Source organism: Gadus morhua, chromosome 6 (genome assembly GCF_902167405.1).
Source record: "Gadus morhua chromosome 6, gadMor3.0, whole genome shotgun sequence".
Lineage (NCBI taxonomy): Eukaryota > Metazoa > Chordata > Actinopteri > Gadiformes > Gadidae > Gadus > Gadus morhua.
The window spans coordinates 18646074-18663176 of NC_044053.1; the positions used below are offsets into that span (position 1 = coordinate 18646074).

General features: G+C 47.2%; 1 protein-coding gene across 1 annotated transcript in view; it reads right to left on the reverse strand.

Annotated features, from left to right (window-relative positions):
• Positions 1–17103, reverse strand: part of dnah10 (dynein axonemal heavy chain 10) — a 40719-nt gene that overhangs the window by 9422 nt on the left and 14194 nt on the right. Inside the window, exons 34-59 of the mRNA XM_030358202.1 lie at positions 16029–16217; positions 15799–15945; positions 15278–15469; positions 14855–14973; positions 11954–12112; positions 11205–11340; positions 10458–10580; positions 10187–10318; positions 8695–8914; positions 7780–7899; positions 7399–7544; positions 6971–7123; positions 6346–6606; positions 5894–6066; positions 5711–5804; positions 5162–5329; positions 4796–4984; positions 4223–4394; positions 3120–3323; positions 2950–3030; positions 2647–2844; positions 2270–2431; positions 1961–2135; positions 1479–1660; positions 933–1069; positions 393–610 (exon numbers count right to left, since the gene is read on the reverse strand). Coding sequence (XP_030214062.1) covers positions 393–610; positions 933–1069; positions 1479–1660; positions 1961–2135; positions 2270–2431; positions 2647–2844; positions 2950–3030; positions 3120–3323; positions 4223–4394; positions 4796–4984; positions 5162–5329; positions 5711–5804; positions 5894–6066; positions 6346–6606; positions 6971–7123; positions 7399–7544; positions 7780–7899; positions 8695–8914; positions 10187–10318; positions 10458–10580; positions 11205–11340; positions 11954–12112; positions 14855–14973; positions 15278–15469; positions 15799–15945; positions 16029–16217 — 4250 coding nt within the window. The remainder of the gene's footprint in view (positions 1–392; positions 611–932; positions 1070–1478; positions 1661–1960; positions 2136–2269; positions 2432–2646; positions 2845–2949; positions 3031–3119; positions 3324–4222; positions 4395–4795; positions 4985–5161; positions 5330–5710; positions 5805–5893; positions 6067–6345; positions 6607–6970; positions 7124–7398; positions 7545–7779; positions 7900–8694; positions 8915–10186; positions 10319–10457; positions 10581–11204; positions 11341–11953; positions 12113–14854; positions 14974–15277; positions 15470–15798; positions 15946–16028; positions 16218–17103) is intronic.

The window sequence follows — 17103 nt, forward strand, 5'->3', positions numbered from 1 at the left end:
AGACCCAGGAGGTAAAGGGGTTTAGACCCAGAAGGTAAAGGGGGTTTAGACCCAGAAGGTAAAGGGGGTTTAGACCCAGGAGGTAAAGGGGTTTAGACCCAGGAGGTAAAGGGGTTTAGACCCAGACCCAGTGTGTGGGTGGTGGTGGTGGTGGTGGTGTGTGGGCCGGATGTTAGTGGTCTTGTGTGGGCTGGGTGGTGCTGTGTGGGCTGGGTGGTGTCGTTGTGTGGGCTGGGTGGTGCTGTGTGGGCTGGGTGGTGCTGTGTGGGCTGGGTGGTGTCGTTGTGTGGGCTGGGTGGTGCTGTGTGGGCTGGGTGGTGCTGTGTGGGCTGGGTGGTGTCGTTGTGTGGGCTGGGTGGTGCTGTGTCGTGTGCCGGGTCCCCCTCCCTCACCGCTTGTTCTCGGAGCCCAGGCCAGAGATGAGTTTATCAGCAGCGATCAGCCTCCTCTCCATGATCTCAGCCTCCTCCTGCAGCAGCTGCTTCTCTCCCATGGCCGAGTCGTAGCGGTCCCCCAGCGCCCCCAGCTCCCTCTGCAGCTCCACCAGCTCCTTCTGGATGCGCTCCAGCTCCCGCTTGCTCTGGAAGAAGTTCCTCTCCAGACGAGCCACCTGACCGCCCGATAAGGACGTATGTTATCGTGTACTTCTGCCTGGCAGCTCATAGCACACATTCCACCATGTTCAAAAGACAGATAAGTGCAGAAGAAGGCAAGGTTTGGAAAATAAACCCCAACACTCGTCCCCTCCCTCATCCCGGCACACACTCCCGCATTTCACACTCCTGTGATTGACATGCAAGATGGATTTCCCGAAACAGCTTAAAGCAGCTAAAACGTAGTGTTCCGGTCATCCTGAAATTGCCTGTTACCCTCTACCATGTGATGGTAGGAGTCCACACGAGGGTCCTAATGGATAATAAATCATTGATTACCTTCTCTCTTTTGGGCTTTATCTCCTTACTGACGTCGCAGTAGCCCATCACAGCCTCCACAAACTTGAGCATCCCCGACCCCGCCCGGCTGATGGCCTGCATCTCTTCAAAGGTGGTGTTGAGGTGTTTGAGGAAACCTGACCGGTGGGAGCAACAAGAAACGGACATCAGAGCACTAAAATACCATGAACAATAAAATAAGATGGGCTTTTGATTTAGATTAGATTTTGAAATTGACTAAATTAATTCCTTGTTAGCTTCCATTGGTACAATGTATCACATTATTTCTTTATCTTATCAAAAGTTGTATTTGATTGTGTTGGATATGGGGTGGGAGGAATAGCATTCTAACCAAAGTACAACCCAGCTGGTCCCTACATGGAAAGTAAGCCTTTGGAGGACACTGAAAACCTCCACTGCACTGATCCTCTGATAGGATCATCCATCTTAGATGTTGCCCCAGTCTTTCATCATATTTATTTTCACATCACGTAACAAAGACGCTGCATAAGCCTTGAAGGTGTGTGGTTCATGGAGCCAAAGTACCTCTGACGGTCTTAACCTGGTTGAAGTTGATGGCATCACAGTCCATCTCCATCAGCGAGCGGAGGAAGTTGGCCTCTGACATCATGCCCTTGGCGGCCTTCCAGCTGATCTCCTTGTGGCCTCTCATCACCAGGATACACTCGCAGACCACCTGCACTTGTTTGGGGGGCTTGGCGAAGGATCTGACCAACACAGAGGGAAGGCCAGGGAGAACAACGATGAGACAGACGAGAGTCTGTTATTGTACATGCTGGACTCCTGCATCAAACAACATGTTACATTCAGCTTATTTTTTCTAGAAATACACATCTGGAGACATCGGCTTAACCGCAGTCCGGCTGTTTACTCCATCACTGGGTGGATCTGCGGTTACTGTAGACTAACAGGGTTGGCCTTGTAGACTGTGGTTATAAGACCAACAGCGTTAGGCGTCAGAGCAGAGCAGCATCTGATCTCAGTGATGGCGTCAGGCGTAGCAGCACCTGATCTCAGTGACGTCTGACTTGTCCAGGTCCTGCAGTGCACCGCGGGCCGCCGCCAGGGCCGGAAGCGCCTCGGCCAGGGAGCTCTCAGCGTCCTTCTTCTCCACGGCGATCACCTTGTTCTGCTCCTCAATCTCTTTGGCCTTGTCCTCCGCCAGCACCTTTTTCTCCTCGGCTGGAAGGTCAGAGAGACGATGGGACTCCACTCAACACTATGTAGGTGTTAAGGCCGCAATATAAGGGCACGCATGTCTTTTAGCTGAAGTGATGAATCATTCATTCTAGTAGACAGACATGTGACCTACTGACCCACGGCGGTGTTGGTGGAGATCTCCTGCAGCAGCGTCTCACAGGCGATGGACTTCTCGGCCAGGACCACCTTCTGCTCGGCCAGCTTGGTGTTGAGTTCAGCGAGCTGACCGCTCGCCTCCTCCAGCTTATCCAGACCTCCTTCCAGACGCTTGCACTGAGCTGAGACATGAAGAGACAGACCACTGAACTAACGCACGCACAACATAAAACCCAACCCATGTTCTATTAGTGAAGTCCTCTGAGGTTGAGATAGCTTCATTTATCTGTGTGTTATTACCAGCATCTAGCACCTCAACATCCGTCCCCAATACCTTGATGTTGTGATCGATTCCATTTCATTTTGACCTGACTAAAGAGTTCTAACTTCTTCTCACCAAGGATGAAGTTGTCCTTGTCCTCCAGCAGCTTGACGTAGGTGCTGATGAAGTCCAAGTAGTTCTTTGGAGTGACGTAGTTGCTGCGCCGGAGCTTCTGCAGGAACATCTTGCTGTATTCTCCCACGGACTCGTGAACCATGCGCACGTGGGCGATCACTGCCTCCGAGTGGGACTCAGGGACCATGGGGTTTTCTCCTGTGAGAGTCAAGGACACAGTATCACAAAGATTAAGCATTCCTAAATAGAAATGCTGTTTAAGTCTTTTTTGCTTTTTAAAGATGTTACGATTCGCCTACGGACCCAGGAAGGAGTAAGCCACTGCGTGCAAGGCCTGTGGCGGCCATGGCAGGAACCAGTCTATCCCGGTGTTGTTTACCAGGCCTGAGTTAGGGAAATTAAGAAGGGCATTCAGGTCAGAAGGTGAAACACGAGAATAGACAGAGAGCAGCAGGCGATGTTTGCTGATTTACCGGGGAAGTTCCTGCAGCGAGTGCGCAGCGTCTCCCCCACGGGGGACATCCCCAGGACGATGTGCAGGTTGTCGGCACTTTTGTTGACAAAGTACTGCCACAGGCTCTCCTTGGACGGCCCGACGCCGTTTTTCAGGGCCTCGTCCCGGAGCTGGTTGAGGAGCGCCTCCTTCTCGTCATCAGGGAACAGAGCAGGAACGATGCCTGCAGGGGGGGCAAGACACAAGAGACAGCTCCTCATCCAGCAGCTAGACGGTCCCAGCAGATAGAATAAAGAACACCAGACCTACTATGTTATAGCGTAAAACACTGAAAATGCTCGAGTTAAACCTTGTCTCCTCTCCTGTTTCATTACAGCAACGTTCCTAAGAATGTCGGTATCAGACAGAATGATGGATATTAATATTATATTATTATAGCCTTTCCACTGGGCAAAGTTTACTTCTGCCGGCTAACTTTTCGTTTGCTATTAGCAAATGACACGCTAACAGATCCCCGCATCCAGAAGCATGATTGGTCGAAACAAATATGAAAGAAAATACCACCCTGTTCACCCAGACTTCAGCCAATCTGCCCTGGAAGGACCATCTCGTGTCTGACCCATCACGGGTCAGCATGTTGTTGATCTAGATTAAGGACCATCTCGAGTCTCACCCATCACGGGTCCGCATGTTGTTGATCTAGATTAAGGACGTTCTCGAGTCTCACCCATCACGGGTCAGCATGTTGTTGATCTTCTAGATTAAGGACCATCTTGAGTCTGACCCATCACGGGTCAGCATGTTGTTGATATAGATTAAGGACCATCTAGAGTCTGACTCACCAGAGGTCAGCATGGTGTTGATCTAGATTAAGGACCATCTAGAGTCTGTCTCACCGGAGGTCAGCATGTGGTTGATCTAGATTAAGGACCATCTAGAGTCTGACTCACCAGAGGTCAGCTTGGTGTTGATCTAGATTAAGGACCATCTAGAGTCTGACTCACCGGAGGTCAGCATGTTGTTGATCTAGATTAAGGACCATCTAGACTAGAGTCTGACCCATCAGAGGTCAGCATGTTGTTGATCCAGATTAAGGGCCATCTAGAGTGTGATGAGACTCACCAGAGGTCAGCATGTTGTTGATCAGCTCAAGGAAGCCCTCCTCGGCCACGTGGGCGTCGGTGAACAGGAAGACGGTCTTCTTGTTGTCGATGGCCAGCTTCAGGTAGAGGATCTTCAGGTCCTCGCGGAGGTTGGCCTCAGCGTAGCCTCGGCTCAGAGTGATCTCAAACACCTGGGGAGGAGCGGGATCAGGATTATTATTGTTTTTCAAATCCTTATCTTTAATTAGTTTGGTTTATATTTAGAGAATAAACCCACACCCAACAGACCAAATAAGAAAGAAGGTTTCACACTCCTCATCCTTTGCTGCGTCTGAACTTTGACCCTGGAAAGGCTTTTGCCGAAACGTTAGTTAAAATAATGCACTTCAGTAGAAGGAAAGAGTCTGCGACCTTCAAACTTATGATTCTGAGGTTGAGCTTTAGCACCTATATCCCGGTCTGCTTGTGTTACGGGGACTTTGTATACTAATCTACGTTTGGTGTGATGCTTCGTCCTCTGTTCTTGTTTCTAAGGTGTTTTCCTCCTCTTGTGTTTTCTTGCTTGGATCTGGCCCACATGTATTGAACAAACCTCGCATCCGGCAGTGAAGGCAGCTAGCTTGGTGAGCGACTGTTTCCCCGAGCCCCCCACCCCCACCAGCAGGGCGTGGCCGCGGTCCATACGGATGATGCGGTGCACCCGGGTCAGATGCTCCAGGGCGTCGTCAAACAGAACCAGGTTCATCCTGGACTTGGCCTCGTTGTACTCCTCAAGGATCTCCTGCCGGAGAGGACACACAAATAAGAGCCTTCAGTCACCAGTGGTATCACGACCGTACCGGACCGCCAATCCTAGAGGCCTATTAGGACTATTGGTTCTCATGTGTAGTTACTAACCCTCGCTGTCCTCATACACCTGACACACAGACACAGCAGGTGGGCCGCGGGCCGGACTGACCTGGAAGAGGGCCTTAGCGGCATCGTAGTCCTGGATGTCTTCGTACACCCTGGGCTCGCTCTCATTGAGGGCCGTCCTGTAGTCTCCAAACAGGATGGGGTCTCTCATGGCGGCCTCGAGGTCCGATTTGAAATGCTCTTCAATTAGGTTCTTCAAATGGCCTTGGACCTGCGGGTGAAACACAACAGACACATTTTTAGAATAGTAAGTCTTAGAATAGACCGACGGAGGAAGGCTGAGAGAAAACTAAAACATTGTGTTTTATTCAATACATAACGATTAGAGGTGCTGCAGGTACGACTTGAGGGCGATCATTTGAGTGTAATCTGGTAGAAATACCGCGGCCATCTGTCAGCTAGTGGCCCTTCTCAACGAGGGGAGAGGGAGGGGATGTTGTTTTGGATGTTTACCATTTAATGTTGACTTTTCAGCTCTCTCTTCAACTCTCAGATCTTGCCTACAGATGTAACAATTATCTGTGACAATATAATAACAAGAATGATAACTGATTTATACTCAATACAAACCAGAATATAATCCACTCATTACCAAGCTTTTGTCCTTTTCATTGATGAGTCTATCATGGAAGACACGCAGGCACTCGTTTCTCCAAACGCGCACAAATTGGGTGACGGTCAAAATCCTGTCCGGAAACAAGGTTGGATGTGAGCAACATGTGAAATGTCACAAACAAGAGGAACAGGAAGGGTTCAGGAAGTGCCCTCCTCCCACCTCTCAGCGTTAGTTAGCGTGAGGCCGTTGTAGACACGGGACAGGTCCCTGAGGTTGAAGATGTAGTGGAACTTTGAGGGCGTGGGTGGGAGGTCTTTGATGATGGCCTTGTACAGCTCCAGGGTGCAGAAGGTCACCTTGTCACAAACGTTCTGGATGTTCGCATCAAAGGGCTGATAAAAAAAATTAGAACGCATTAGTTTATAGAACGTAGCAAAACAGGAAAGTATTCCGAATTTAAAGGGTCTACTGATTGACAATTTCATCCAAAACAGTGCATGTATGTATCTGTATGCCCCCCATAGACTGGAGAGCAGAAGGTGCTGACCTTGGTGTGACCTCTGAGGTGTGCTGCTGACCTTGGTGTGACCTCTGAGGTGTACTGCTGACCTTGGTGTGAGCCCTGAGGTGTGTGGCTGACCTTTGTGTGACCCCTAAGGTGTGCTGCTGACCTTGGTGTGACCCCTGAGGATGGAGGCGTAGATGAGGTGCAGCGCCTCCTCCTGGGGGAAGGGGATGTTGAAGACGCTGAAGAGGGACAGGAAGCGCGGGTCCACCTCGTTGCGCCCCCCTCCCGCCTTGCCCATGGCGGCGATGAAGCCCAGGTCCTTCAGCAGCTTACAGTTCAGCTCCTTGCCGCGGTCGTACATGCCCCCCCGGTCCAGCAGCAGCTTCAGCAGGGCGATAGGCTGCTGGGTGCCGTATTCGTCTACCTGCCGACCAATCAACAACACCGTACAGTTGGACTAAAGAGACCAATCAGCAGTTCCAGTTGATTGTTTTCAGCACAGGGTCGGTTTAAGGGCCTTGGGATCTTTCCTTTGGGAAGAAACACTGAGCAGACTCATTTAAATGACAAAATCTTTGTGATTTAACTTAGTTTTGACATTAGAATCTCCCAATGAAAGTATTTTGTAATAAAATAAGATAATACTTTATTGATCCCAGATGGGCGATGATGCTGTGCTGATTCACAATGTGGTGCTCTTTGAGCAAGAGAGTTGCTCTATGAGCAAGAGAGTTGCTGTATGAGCAAGGGAGGTGCTCGGTGAGAGAGAGAGCTGTGAGCAGCGTTACCCTCGGCATGTTCAGGTCATCGATGAAGACCAGCAACCTTTTTCCCACAGGAGGTCCGTACGTCTCCTTGGTCCTCTTCTCCACATTGGCCTCCAGGTTTCTCTGCAGGTCCATCGAGGTGGTCCTCGATGACAAGTTGATGACGAGGGTTGTCTGGAGATAAGAGCCAACAACAGAGAGCTAACCACCACAGGCTTGCGATGCACTGGGACTCTAATGAATCTGATTAATTAAAAACATGACCTTGACTTTACAAAAGACAACAATAAGTCATCCAAAGGCCCAATACAACTCCCTTTAAAGGGGAATTCACGGTGGTGTCAAATAGGCCTTTAAAACCCTAGTGCGTGGCGTTAGACACGCAGCAGTGTCAGGGTAGGCCTTTAAAACCCTAACACGGGACCGGACGCGTTAGGGTCTCGACTCACCGTGGTCTCCACACTGAGGCTCTTCAGGAAGTTCAGTGTGGTAGCTGTCTTGGAGGTGCCAGACTCCCCCACTAGAACCACCGGTCTCTTGATCTTCACCATCTGCTCCAACAGCCAGCCGGCCCGCGTGGTGTCCACAGTGGGCACTTGAGGGGAGATGGAGGTTCAACAGAACAGTCAAATCAATAAGTAATCAATCAGTATCGCCATTCAACAGGTGGTACCACCACCATAACCCTATGCCATATAAAAGGCTCTGAAAACCTTTAAATCCAAGTCCAAATAAAGCAAAACAAAATGAGGTCCAGGTTATTTTGAACAGAGTAATACACCACATTGAGACTATGACATATCAAGTGAACTTAAGTCTCTGAGCCATACCTAAAACATGGATGAACTTGACCTCGGGGTCGTGGACGTAACTGCCGACCAGGGAGCTCCAGGGAACCCACTTCTGCTGTGCTCCATCGAAGTGGAAGTCAAACAGGGTGGGGAGATAGCCTGCAGAGAGAGACTCTGCTTTATAATGCGCTCCATGAAAGTCAAGCACGGTGGGGCGGTAGCCTACCGAGAGAGACCCTGCTAGATTACACACTCTACCAGGGGAGGGAGGTAGCCTGCAGAGAGAGACCCTGCTTTATCACACACTCTAACAGGGGAGGGAGGTAGCCGGCAGAGAGAGACCCTGCTTTATCACACACTCTAACAGGGTAGGGAGGTAATCTGCAGAGAGAGACCCTGGTTTATTACACACTCTAACAGGGTAGGGAGGTAATCTGCAGAGAGAGACCCTGGTTTATTACACACTCTAACAGGGTAGGGAGGTAATCTGCAGAGAGAGACCCTGGTTTATTACACACTCTAACAGGGGAGGGAGGTAATCTGCAGAGAGAGACCCTGCTTTATGACACAATCTAACAGGGGAGGGAGGTAGCCTGCAGAGAGACCCTGCTTTATAACGCTCTCAAAACAGGGTAGGAAGGTAGCCTGCAGAGAGAGACCCTGCTTTATAACGCGCTGTCACCTTTATTTGGTTACTCACTAAAACTATAAACGCCCTCCACACTTTGTTATAATGGCTAGATGTTACTCCTTACTGATTCTATGTAAGTATAAAATAAATAGGTAGGAATTATTATATCTGTATTAGTAAACTGCCAGATACTAATTGTAATGAATCCAAAGAGTTATATATAATATATATAAAACAGTTTGAGGCAGTGCTAATGCTCTGTGGTCTTTGAACTTTAGATTGGAACTTATTTAGAATGTGGAAAGCTCTTCCGTTGGTCCAACCTGGGATCTCCCCCGGCCCGGCCCCGGTCGTCTCATCCTGGACCGGGCTCAGACAGGACGCCGTCTTGATGAACTCATCAAACTTCTTCCTGCCGTCGTCCAATAGGGACGCTCCAAGGGAGCAGCAGAGGGCTTCCAGGAAATAGCACTCCAGGGCCTCTGGGCTGGGGCTCTCAGCAGCCGCCAACAGAGCATCCAGCATCAGAGACAGCTGGGTCACCTAAACACATGACCCAACCCGCCCAATATGATCACCACCTGGACACATGACCCAACCCGCCCAATATGATCACCACCTGGACACATGACTCAACCCGCCCAATAGGATCACCGGTCACCTGGACACATGACCCACCCTGCCCAATAGGATCACTTGATCACCTGGACACATGACCCATCCCTCCCAATGGTGATGGTTTAATTTTTCGGGTTTCTGCTGAGGATTGTATATACTGTTAAACAGTGAGATGTGACTCTGCCTCAATCTGTATCCCCCCTCTCTGTCGGATCCCTTTCTCAGAACCCCTTTTCGTCTCAAAGTAGTTGATCACCAGAGCAACTGAGGGGTTGGTATCAGCATCAAAAGGCTCTTCTTTGGTCTAGAGTTTTGTGTATTGACCTTCATCCTGTTCTCCTCCTCCTCCCTGCCAGACCTCTGTCTGTTAACCCCAAATGGCCCTCCCCTTATCTCCCAGCCCAACGACAGACCCCCCCAGACCAGGTCGGGAGACATCTTGTCCAGGGATCCCACCCTGCCAAGATTTCAACCTAGAGAGGAAGTAGGTGGTTTGGGATTGGCTTGATTTGAATAACGCTAACCTTGATTTGAATAACGCTAACCTACCGTAGGGGCGAAGTCACACCCCTACGGTAGGCCCCATGGGACCTATGAGATCGTAAAATATGAATGGGTTTCAATGGAGAGAAAGTAATTATTTTCTGGTCCCAGTCTTTATATGCCCTGGATTACACATATGTTGTTTGTGGATTTAAATGATAATTTTTCATGTCAAGAGTTTGACCGTTTATTGTGCAATTGTTCAGTTAAAGGCTGAAGAGAAAATGTCTTGTCTGTGCCATGTCTGTACCGGAGTTCCAAGTGCAGGTGGTGTCGTATCATTTGCGTTGAGAGCAGCGAAGAGCTCTAGTTCACAAAGCGGCCTCACACAAAACCCAACATTATCAAGCTTCTGATCATTTAAATCCACAAACAACATATGTGTAATCCAGGGCATATAAAGACTGGGACCAGAAACTAATTACTTTCCCTCCATTGAAACCCATTCATATTTTACAATCTCATAGGTCCCATGGGGTCTACCGGAAGGGGCGTGACTTCTCCCCTCTATAGGATGTGTCTCTACCTTGAGCGAATGTGACGATAAAATGCTAAGGACTGCCCTTGAAGGATAAACAGTGCAGAAATGGGAATTAACTGAAGTATGTGTAGGGTGTAACAATGGATGGTTGTTAATAACTCCATGGAGCTCACCATGTTGAGTTCTGTCTGGGGCACAATGGTCTTCAGCTTACTCCCCTGTTTGCCATCGACCACCCCTTCCACTATCATGTCTATGGTCATGGGCACATATTTGTCAAAGAGCTTGTTCAGATGTTCTTGTTCCTAGAAAAAGAACAAGAAAAAAAAAGACGTAATCATTCAAAAAGTTCTTGAAATTGAATAAAATGGGACTCAATTAGTTCCACAGAAAATGAAAAATGAAATCATATGGGAGATAATTCAGCATAATATCCTTTCTGACCTGCACTGGCCTGCTGCCTAACCACCTGTGCCAGTAGGGGGCGTAGCGCAGGTTTTTGGGATCCACATAAACCATCCCACAGCGCGACACGGTGGCCGGGGAAGCGTACTGCAGGTCTCCGACCTGCCATAAGACACAGAACAATAAGCTCAACTTTAAGCAGCAATAACACTGTTAAAGCTCCTCGAGGTACTACGCTTCAAGAGCTGCAGAAGAAGAGTGAGCAGAAGAGAGCAAGAAACCACCAGAACACTCCCTCTCTGCGCCCTCACTCCACACATCGCTCCACCACTGAGGAGCGTTGTGTTTGAATGATCACACACCTGTGATTGACAGGTAAAATGGATTCCTTGATCCAATCAGGGATGATATGCTGGGACGTTAAGAAACAACCTGGTAGTGGTCTAAAATCTAAGCCCATACTGAGGCGGGCGCTGACACTTCCATACAGACATCTTTACAGAGCATCTGTTTCACCAATAGCTGACGGATGGCTTTGCATTTCTAATAAATTACCCTCAAATGATACCTCTTTAATCTTACTTACTAATATATGAATATACTGTAACACAGGTCAACATAAACTTGACCGGTAATATCATATAACCTGTCATAAACACATGAAATGAAGGAGTAATAAGACGCCATTCACTTTGACAGGGCCCTCCTACTATTAGAGTGAAGTTCAACACTGAGTAGAACATAATGATCTAAAGACCCATGAAGGCTGTTGACAGGAGGACCGACCTCGAAGAGCAGGGCACAGTGTGCCTGTAGGCGGATCCTCTCCCCGTTGGCCAGAGTGAGGATCCTGTTGTCATCCATCACTGAGTTCATGTTCTCCACCCACAGGGCGTCCACATCCCCGTCAAACAGGATGTACCTTCAGGGCGACAGGGTCACAGCGTAGGACAGAGGGTTGGATCTGTTTCCAGCGGGTGGAGAATCACATTTCATCTAAAGAAATAATACTTAATTTGTAATTCAAGGGACAAGGAAAGACCAGACTGAGGTTGATACTGAATCCTTATATATAAAAATCTGAAATGTATCTCCCCGTATTTAAAGGTTAAATAAATCCCATCAGTAAGGGAACCTCATCACTAGTTAGGGTTAGGGTTAGTTAGTCTTTTTGCCTGCCAGAGTGGACCAATCTAATATGTTACCCTAGCCTGGATTTCCAGGCTCAGACACCTTTGTGCAGCAAGAGAGTTTGTAAGAAAACACTCGCAATTTGGCAATCGGCCAATCGGTGCTGCTTGAGCTGTGATTGGTTTGAAGGGCGGAACGGAGAGCGGGATGGATCAATAGCCGGCTGCAAACACGAACATGATGGTGAGCGGTAGTGAGTGCGCTAGAGCGGTAAACCAACTCAGTGGGTCGGACTAAGGTAATCCTGGAGGTTTACCTGCCAATGATCCAACCTATCCGCCATTGAGCAGAGGTATTCACACTGGACCTAATCATCGTCAACCTTATGGTGTTCCCCACTCTACCTTCTCTCCTTCTTATCGGTGGGCTTGTTGATGTCACGGAAGATGTTGGACAGGATGCCGTCGGTCCAGTCCCGCGTGACGGGGTCCAGGATGCCGTACAGCTCGATGACGCTCATGGCTTTGGGGTTCAGTGCATACAGCTTGGTGAGTCTTCCTAGCCTGCCAGCAAGACCATGACACAACAGCAACGGTCAACTCTTACCAAACCACAACCATTATATTGTTCCAACTCTGGTCAACACAACAACTGCAGTTGCTTCTCAAGCGACAGTGATGAAACATTGCACACAAAATGTTTTGCCGTTTTAAATACATTACAAAAGGATCTGTAGTTTCTTCTGTACTTTAAAATGTATACTTATGGTTTTGGCCTAACATTCTGCATGCAACATTGTAAGGGGTTGTCATACTTTGAAAGAATCCTAACCTATTCAAAGGAAGAAAAAAAGAAAAAGAAAATAAACAGTAGTATGTCGTTTATATACTACTGTACACACGTTTATGTTAGGGCCCTGCACTCACATAAACACATAATACATGCAGAAAGACTGTGGGCCCTATCTTGCACCAAGCGCAATTGACTTTCTACACCGACGCATGTATTGTTGCTAATTGCAACGGCGCAAAGCTGATTTCCCCCGCAGCAAACTCGCGCCACTACACTTGCGCCCTGAGAGGCATGTCGGCGAAAAGCAGAGGGGTGTCCCAACGCAAATGATACATGGTGCTATCTTACAGGTCGATTATGCCATTGCGCCACTGACCGAAAGAATCCTAGTTTAAATGCCCAAGCAGATAGCGCAGTTGGTGCTGCTAGATTGATGTGCCTAGGCAGGTCGGAAATGTAACATAAGCTTACACACACGTAGGCTATACACATCACAAACATGCACACAATTAGCCTAATTTGAATATTATGATGTCAAAGATTGTTCGTATGTGTGAAACTGCATAGAAATAGCATGTGGATGGTGGATTTTTTTTTTCCATAGGGGCTGCATGAAAGAACACTGTAGTAGGCTACGCCATGAGTTAAAATAATAATAAGAACAATAATAAACTCGAGGAAAGTATATCCCAGCCTTCCAAAAGAAAATCTTGTTTAAGGGTAAATGATAACGTTGGTTGAATTATTTGGGAAAGAACAGCTGATACAGCGTTAATAAGTTGTACTTTTAAATCAATGCATCTACAAAAGCACTGTACAGCAAACACATATTTTCTTGACACAGACATCGTGTGCAAGCCCATAACTTTTAGGATTGATGAGTATTTGATCGTGAGGAAACATTTAGTTTTACCGCGAATGAATGAATGCGGTTGATGCTCAGCGTGCGTGTTTGTTTAAAACCCCCTAAACTAAACACGTATCGCATAATACAGTCCATGGCAATGTATATTTATGGGGGGACACATGCTTATTATGAACACAAGCTGATAACGATAATGTATAGAATACTGGTAAGAAACTATGTTTGTTAATGCATTGCCGCATATCATTAAATAGACACACAGTTGCGGCCACAGGACCGCATGTCATAAATGTGTTAAGCTCTGTTTTTTTACATGACGTCTCAGTGTTCCTGAAGTTGTAGAACAAAACGCTATTCCATGTGTGAATTAGGCCATATTATTTGGGCATAAACTCAGCAATTTGAAGTTTGAAATTCATGTGGTCATAAATCTGTCTCATCGGTCAAAATACCAACTCGTCAGTTTCAAATGGGCTCATGGCTCTTAGAGGGGATAGGAGATGGCACTCCGATTGGTTTATTGCATGTTACGCCTACGGATATTCAGACCAACCCATTTTAGATTTGCGTCGGGGGCAAGAGTCATTTATCCGCCAGTATAATAGCAACAGCGCCAAAGACCAGCCCACAAAGCCACTTCCGTTTTGCGCTTCTCACTTGCGTTTCAGACCGTTAAAATAGGGCCCTAAGACATATAAACACTTTACAGAGGCCAGATTTACTCTGATGCAATGTTGCTGCCATTCCTTTGGGTGGAATAAGGTGCTGAGCCTGGCATAAGGTTCTAACCACAATCTACTTGAGGCTACAGAAGGGCAGCACTAAGCTACTCTGAGTCTTGTTTAAGGTAGAGATGTCCGATATTATCGGCCCACCGATATTATCGGCCCGATATTAGCATAAAAATGTAATATCTGTCAATATCGGTATCGGATTTTTTTTGCCTTAAAACCGATTTTTTTTTTTTTTTTTTTTATAGCTCAAATAAATGTTTTCAAAATTGTGCAGTACAGTGCACATTGTAATTGACTCAGATTTGTGCATTTATTCAATTAAGGTTATTGAGTTTTAGTTATAGAAACATACTGCATTGTACCTGCACATAGTTGTTCAGGTACAATGTTTTATCATTTGTGTAGTCAAGTTTGCCCTATTTGTTGTGGGCATTGTCAAGATTATCTCAGGGAGAGTGTAATCCAAACTGTTGTCTGAGACCATTAAAAAAATAAAAATAAACATGGCACTTTTCCCTTAAATTAAGTTGAAGTATTTTTCTTATTTTGCACAGACAATGTTAACATTTGGAAAGCCTTGTTGCATTCAAGAATGCATCCAGTGGGGCATCACAATAACATTAAGCATGTTGTGTTAATTCCACAACAGGAGATATGTAATGTTACCTAAATTAGGTTTGAGGAAAAATAACCCAAATATCGACATCGGTATCGGCTGATATCGGAATCGAAAATTTAGAGTTGGACAATATCGCATATCGGATATCGGCAAAAAAGCCAATATCGGACATCCCTAGTTTAAGGTGCTGATCAAAACCGACTTGAGACTGAAGAAGGGCAGAACTCACTTGGTCTGAGCCTGGCATACGGTGCTGATCACAACCGACCTGAGACTGAAGAAGGGCAGAACTCACTTGGTCTGAGCCTGGCATAAGGTGCTGATCACAACCGACTTGCCCCCGCCTGTGGGGCCCACCACCATGGTGGTGTGTCTGGTCATCATGGTCTCATACATCTGCACAATCTTGTCCACCTGGAAACACACAAAGCAGTGGAAATGTCAGACACGATTAACATCCACAAGGTCCACATCCCCCCCTATTGGCCCCCTGAACTTCATGCTCCTCCCACTGCTTTCTACTTAGAAAAATTACTTATTTCTATGGATCCCAGGGAAATTGTTGCCATGGCAAAGGCTCAGCTGACAGTAGAAAGTGAGAGGTCTTTATGTTAAACAACCCTTCTCTTTAAACCGGTTACAGGAAAGCAGTCTGAAAAGGTAGAAGCGGGAATGAGCGGCGTAGTGAACGGTGAGGTAGTGAAGGCCGATGGGACACCTGGTCAGGCAGGATGCTGAACCGGTTCTCCTCCAGGCTGTTTTCCACGGCGCCGTTGAAGTCGGCGTATCGAACGCGAGGGCAGTGGAGGCCCGGGAACAGGTCTGACACCAGCCCCAGGAACAGAGGCACGTCCTCAAACACAAACTTGGGCAAGTTCATGTCCCTGAGGGCCCGCATCAGCACCATGTCCTGAACGGGATCATTTAACATGAAATAAATCAACGCAACATTTATACTGACCCAATATACATATACACATACACATATCAGATGTATTGTAGAATTCATTATATGATCTACATAATTCAATACGAATCAACATTAAACTTTCAATTATGTGTCAAATTAAATATGTAATTATATGAACACATATATGAGAAAGAGGCATACAAGTAAAACATACATAATGGGAAATGCTTGAAGAAACCTGGTCAAACAAAAATCTGGGGATTAAATGTCTTACACCAGACTTGTTTTTGTTTGTTCTAAATGGCGTTGTTGAGATGGAAGCGGCCTACCTCATGAAGATCTGGAGATCCTCTCTTTAGCTCTCCAGCCATCACCAGCACAGACTTCAAGGCTCTCAGGCCGAAGTCGTAGTGAGACTGCTTGGAAAGCTGCTCGCGGGCCAGTTTGTAAAGAACCGTCATCTTCTTGGCCAGAACCTACATCTCAGAAGCACAGACAGTCCTGGTTACTGCTGAACTCTCGCCTCTTGGTAAATGTGCGTGCGTCTGTGTTTCCTTGCCTTAGCCAGCATGAAGCCCTCAGAGAAGAGCATTATCTCACAGATGAGCTGCAGGTCCGGAACGATGACCACCACGGGCCTGAAGAGTGCCTTGACCGACTCGGGCAGCTCTGTCCTCCCGGCGTATCCCGGGTTCATGGTGATGAAGATCCCCATGCGGGCGTCTAGGCTGATCTCCTGGCCCTCAAACTGAAGTACACGGGAAACCGTTAACCCTGTGACCCTAACTATAGGGTTAATGCTATAACCCTATAACCCTAACTACAGGGTTAATGCTTAAACCCAACAACCCTAACTACAGGATTAACCCTATAACCCTAACCCTAATTACAGTGTGAACCCCATGACCCTAACCCTAACTACAGGGTTAACTCTATCACCCTATAACCCTAACTACAGGGTTAATGCTATAACTCTTACCCTTATGACATAACCCAGCAATATATCAGTTTCATTAACCATAATAAAAACAGTAGACAGGTCAGATGTGGGCTAAAATCATCTCTCTGGTTTAGTTTCAGATAGAACATAACCTCCTGTATTGCTTAAAGTCCCTGCTCCCCTAAATCCTTCTTTGCTTTGATTTCAGTTTGTTTAGTGTTGTCATCCAGTGTCAAAGTGACACCAAATGTTTTGCAGTCAATCTGTAGATACACACACACTGATCCATATCCCTAAACCTGACCAATCCCAAATATGAGTCCTAGTTCCCTCTCCATTAGAGGTGCTACACAGCTGTCTCTGACAGCCACTCAGTATCGCTTGTGGTTAGCTAGTAAAAATGATAATGATAATTTAAGGTACAGTAAAGGCCAATATAGAATGCTGAAGGAAACCACTGAAACCACCAGCTTGCCCAGCAGTTCGACCCAGTTGGACCAGGTAGATGTCAATCAGGGGTATAGCCACATGGGGGCCAGGGGGGGCCACGGCCCCCCCTGGTCAGAGGTTGGCCCCCCTGTGTATGAAAAAAAAAAAAAAAAAAAACCCTGAACAAAAACACCCCCCCCGTCGACAATCAAGCGCACCCCAAACATAAGACTGGCCCGAGCTGGCCACCACAGCAATAATATCC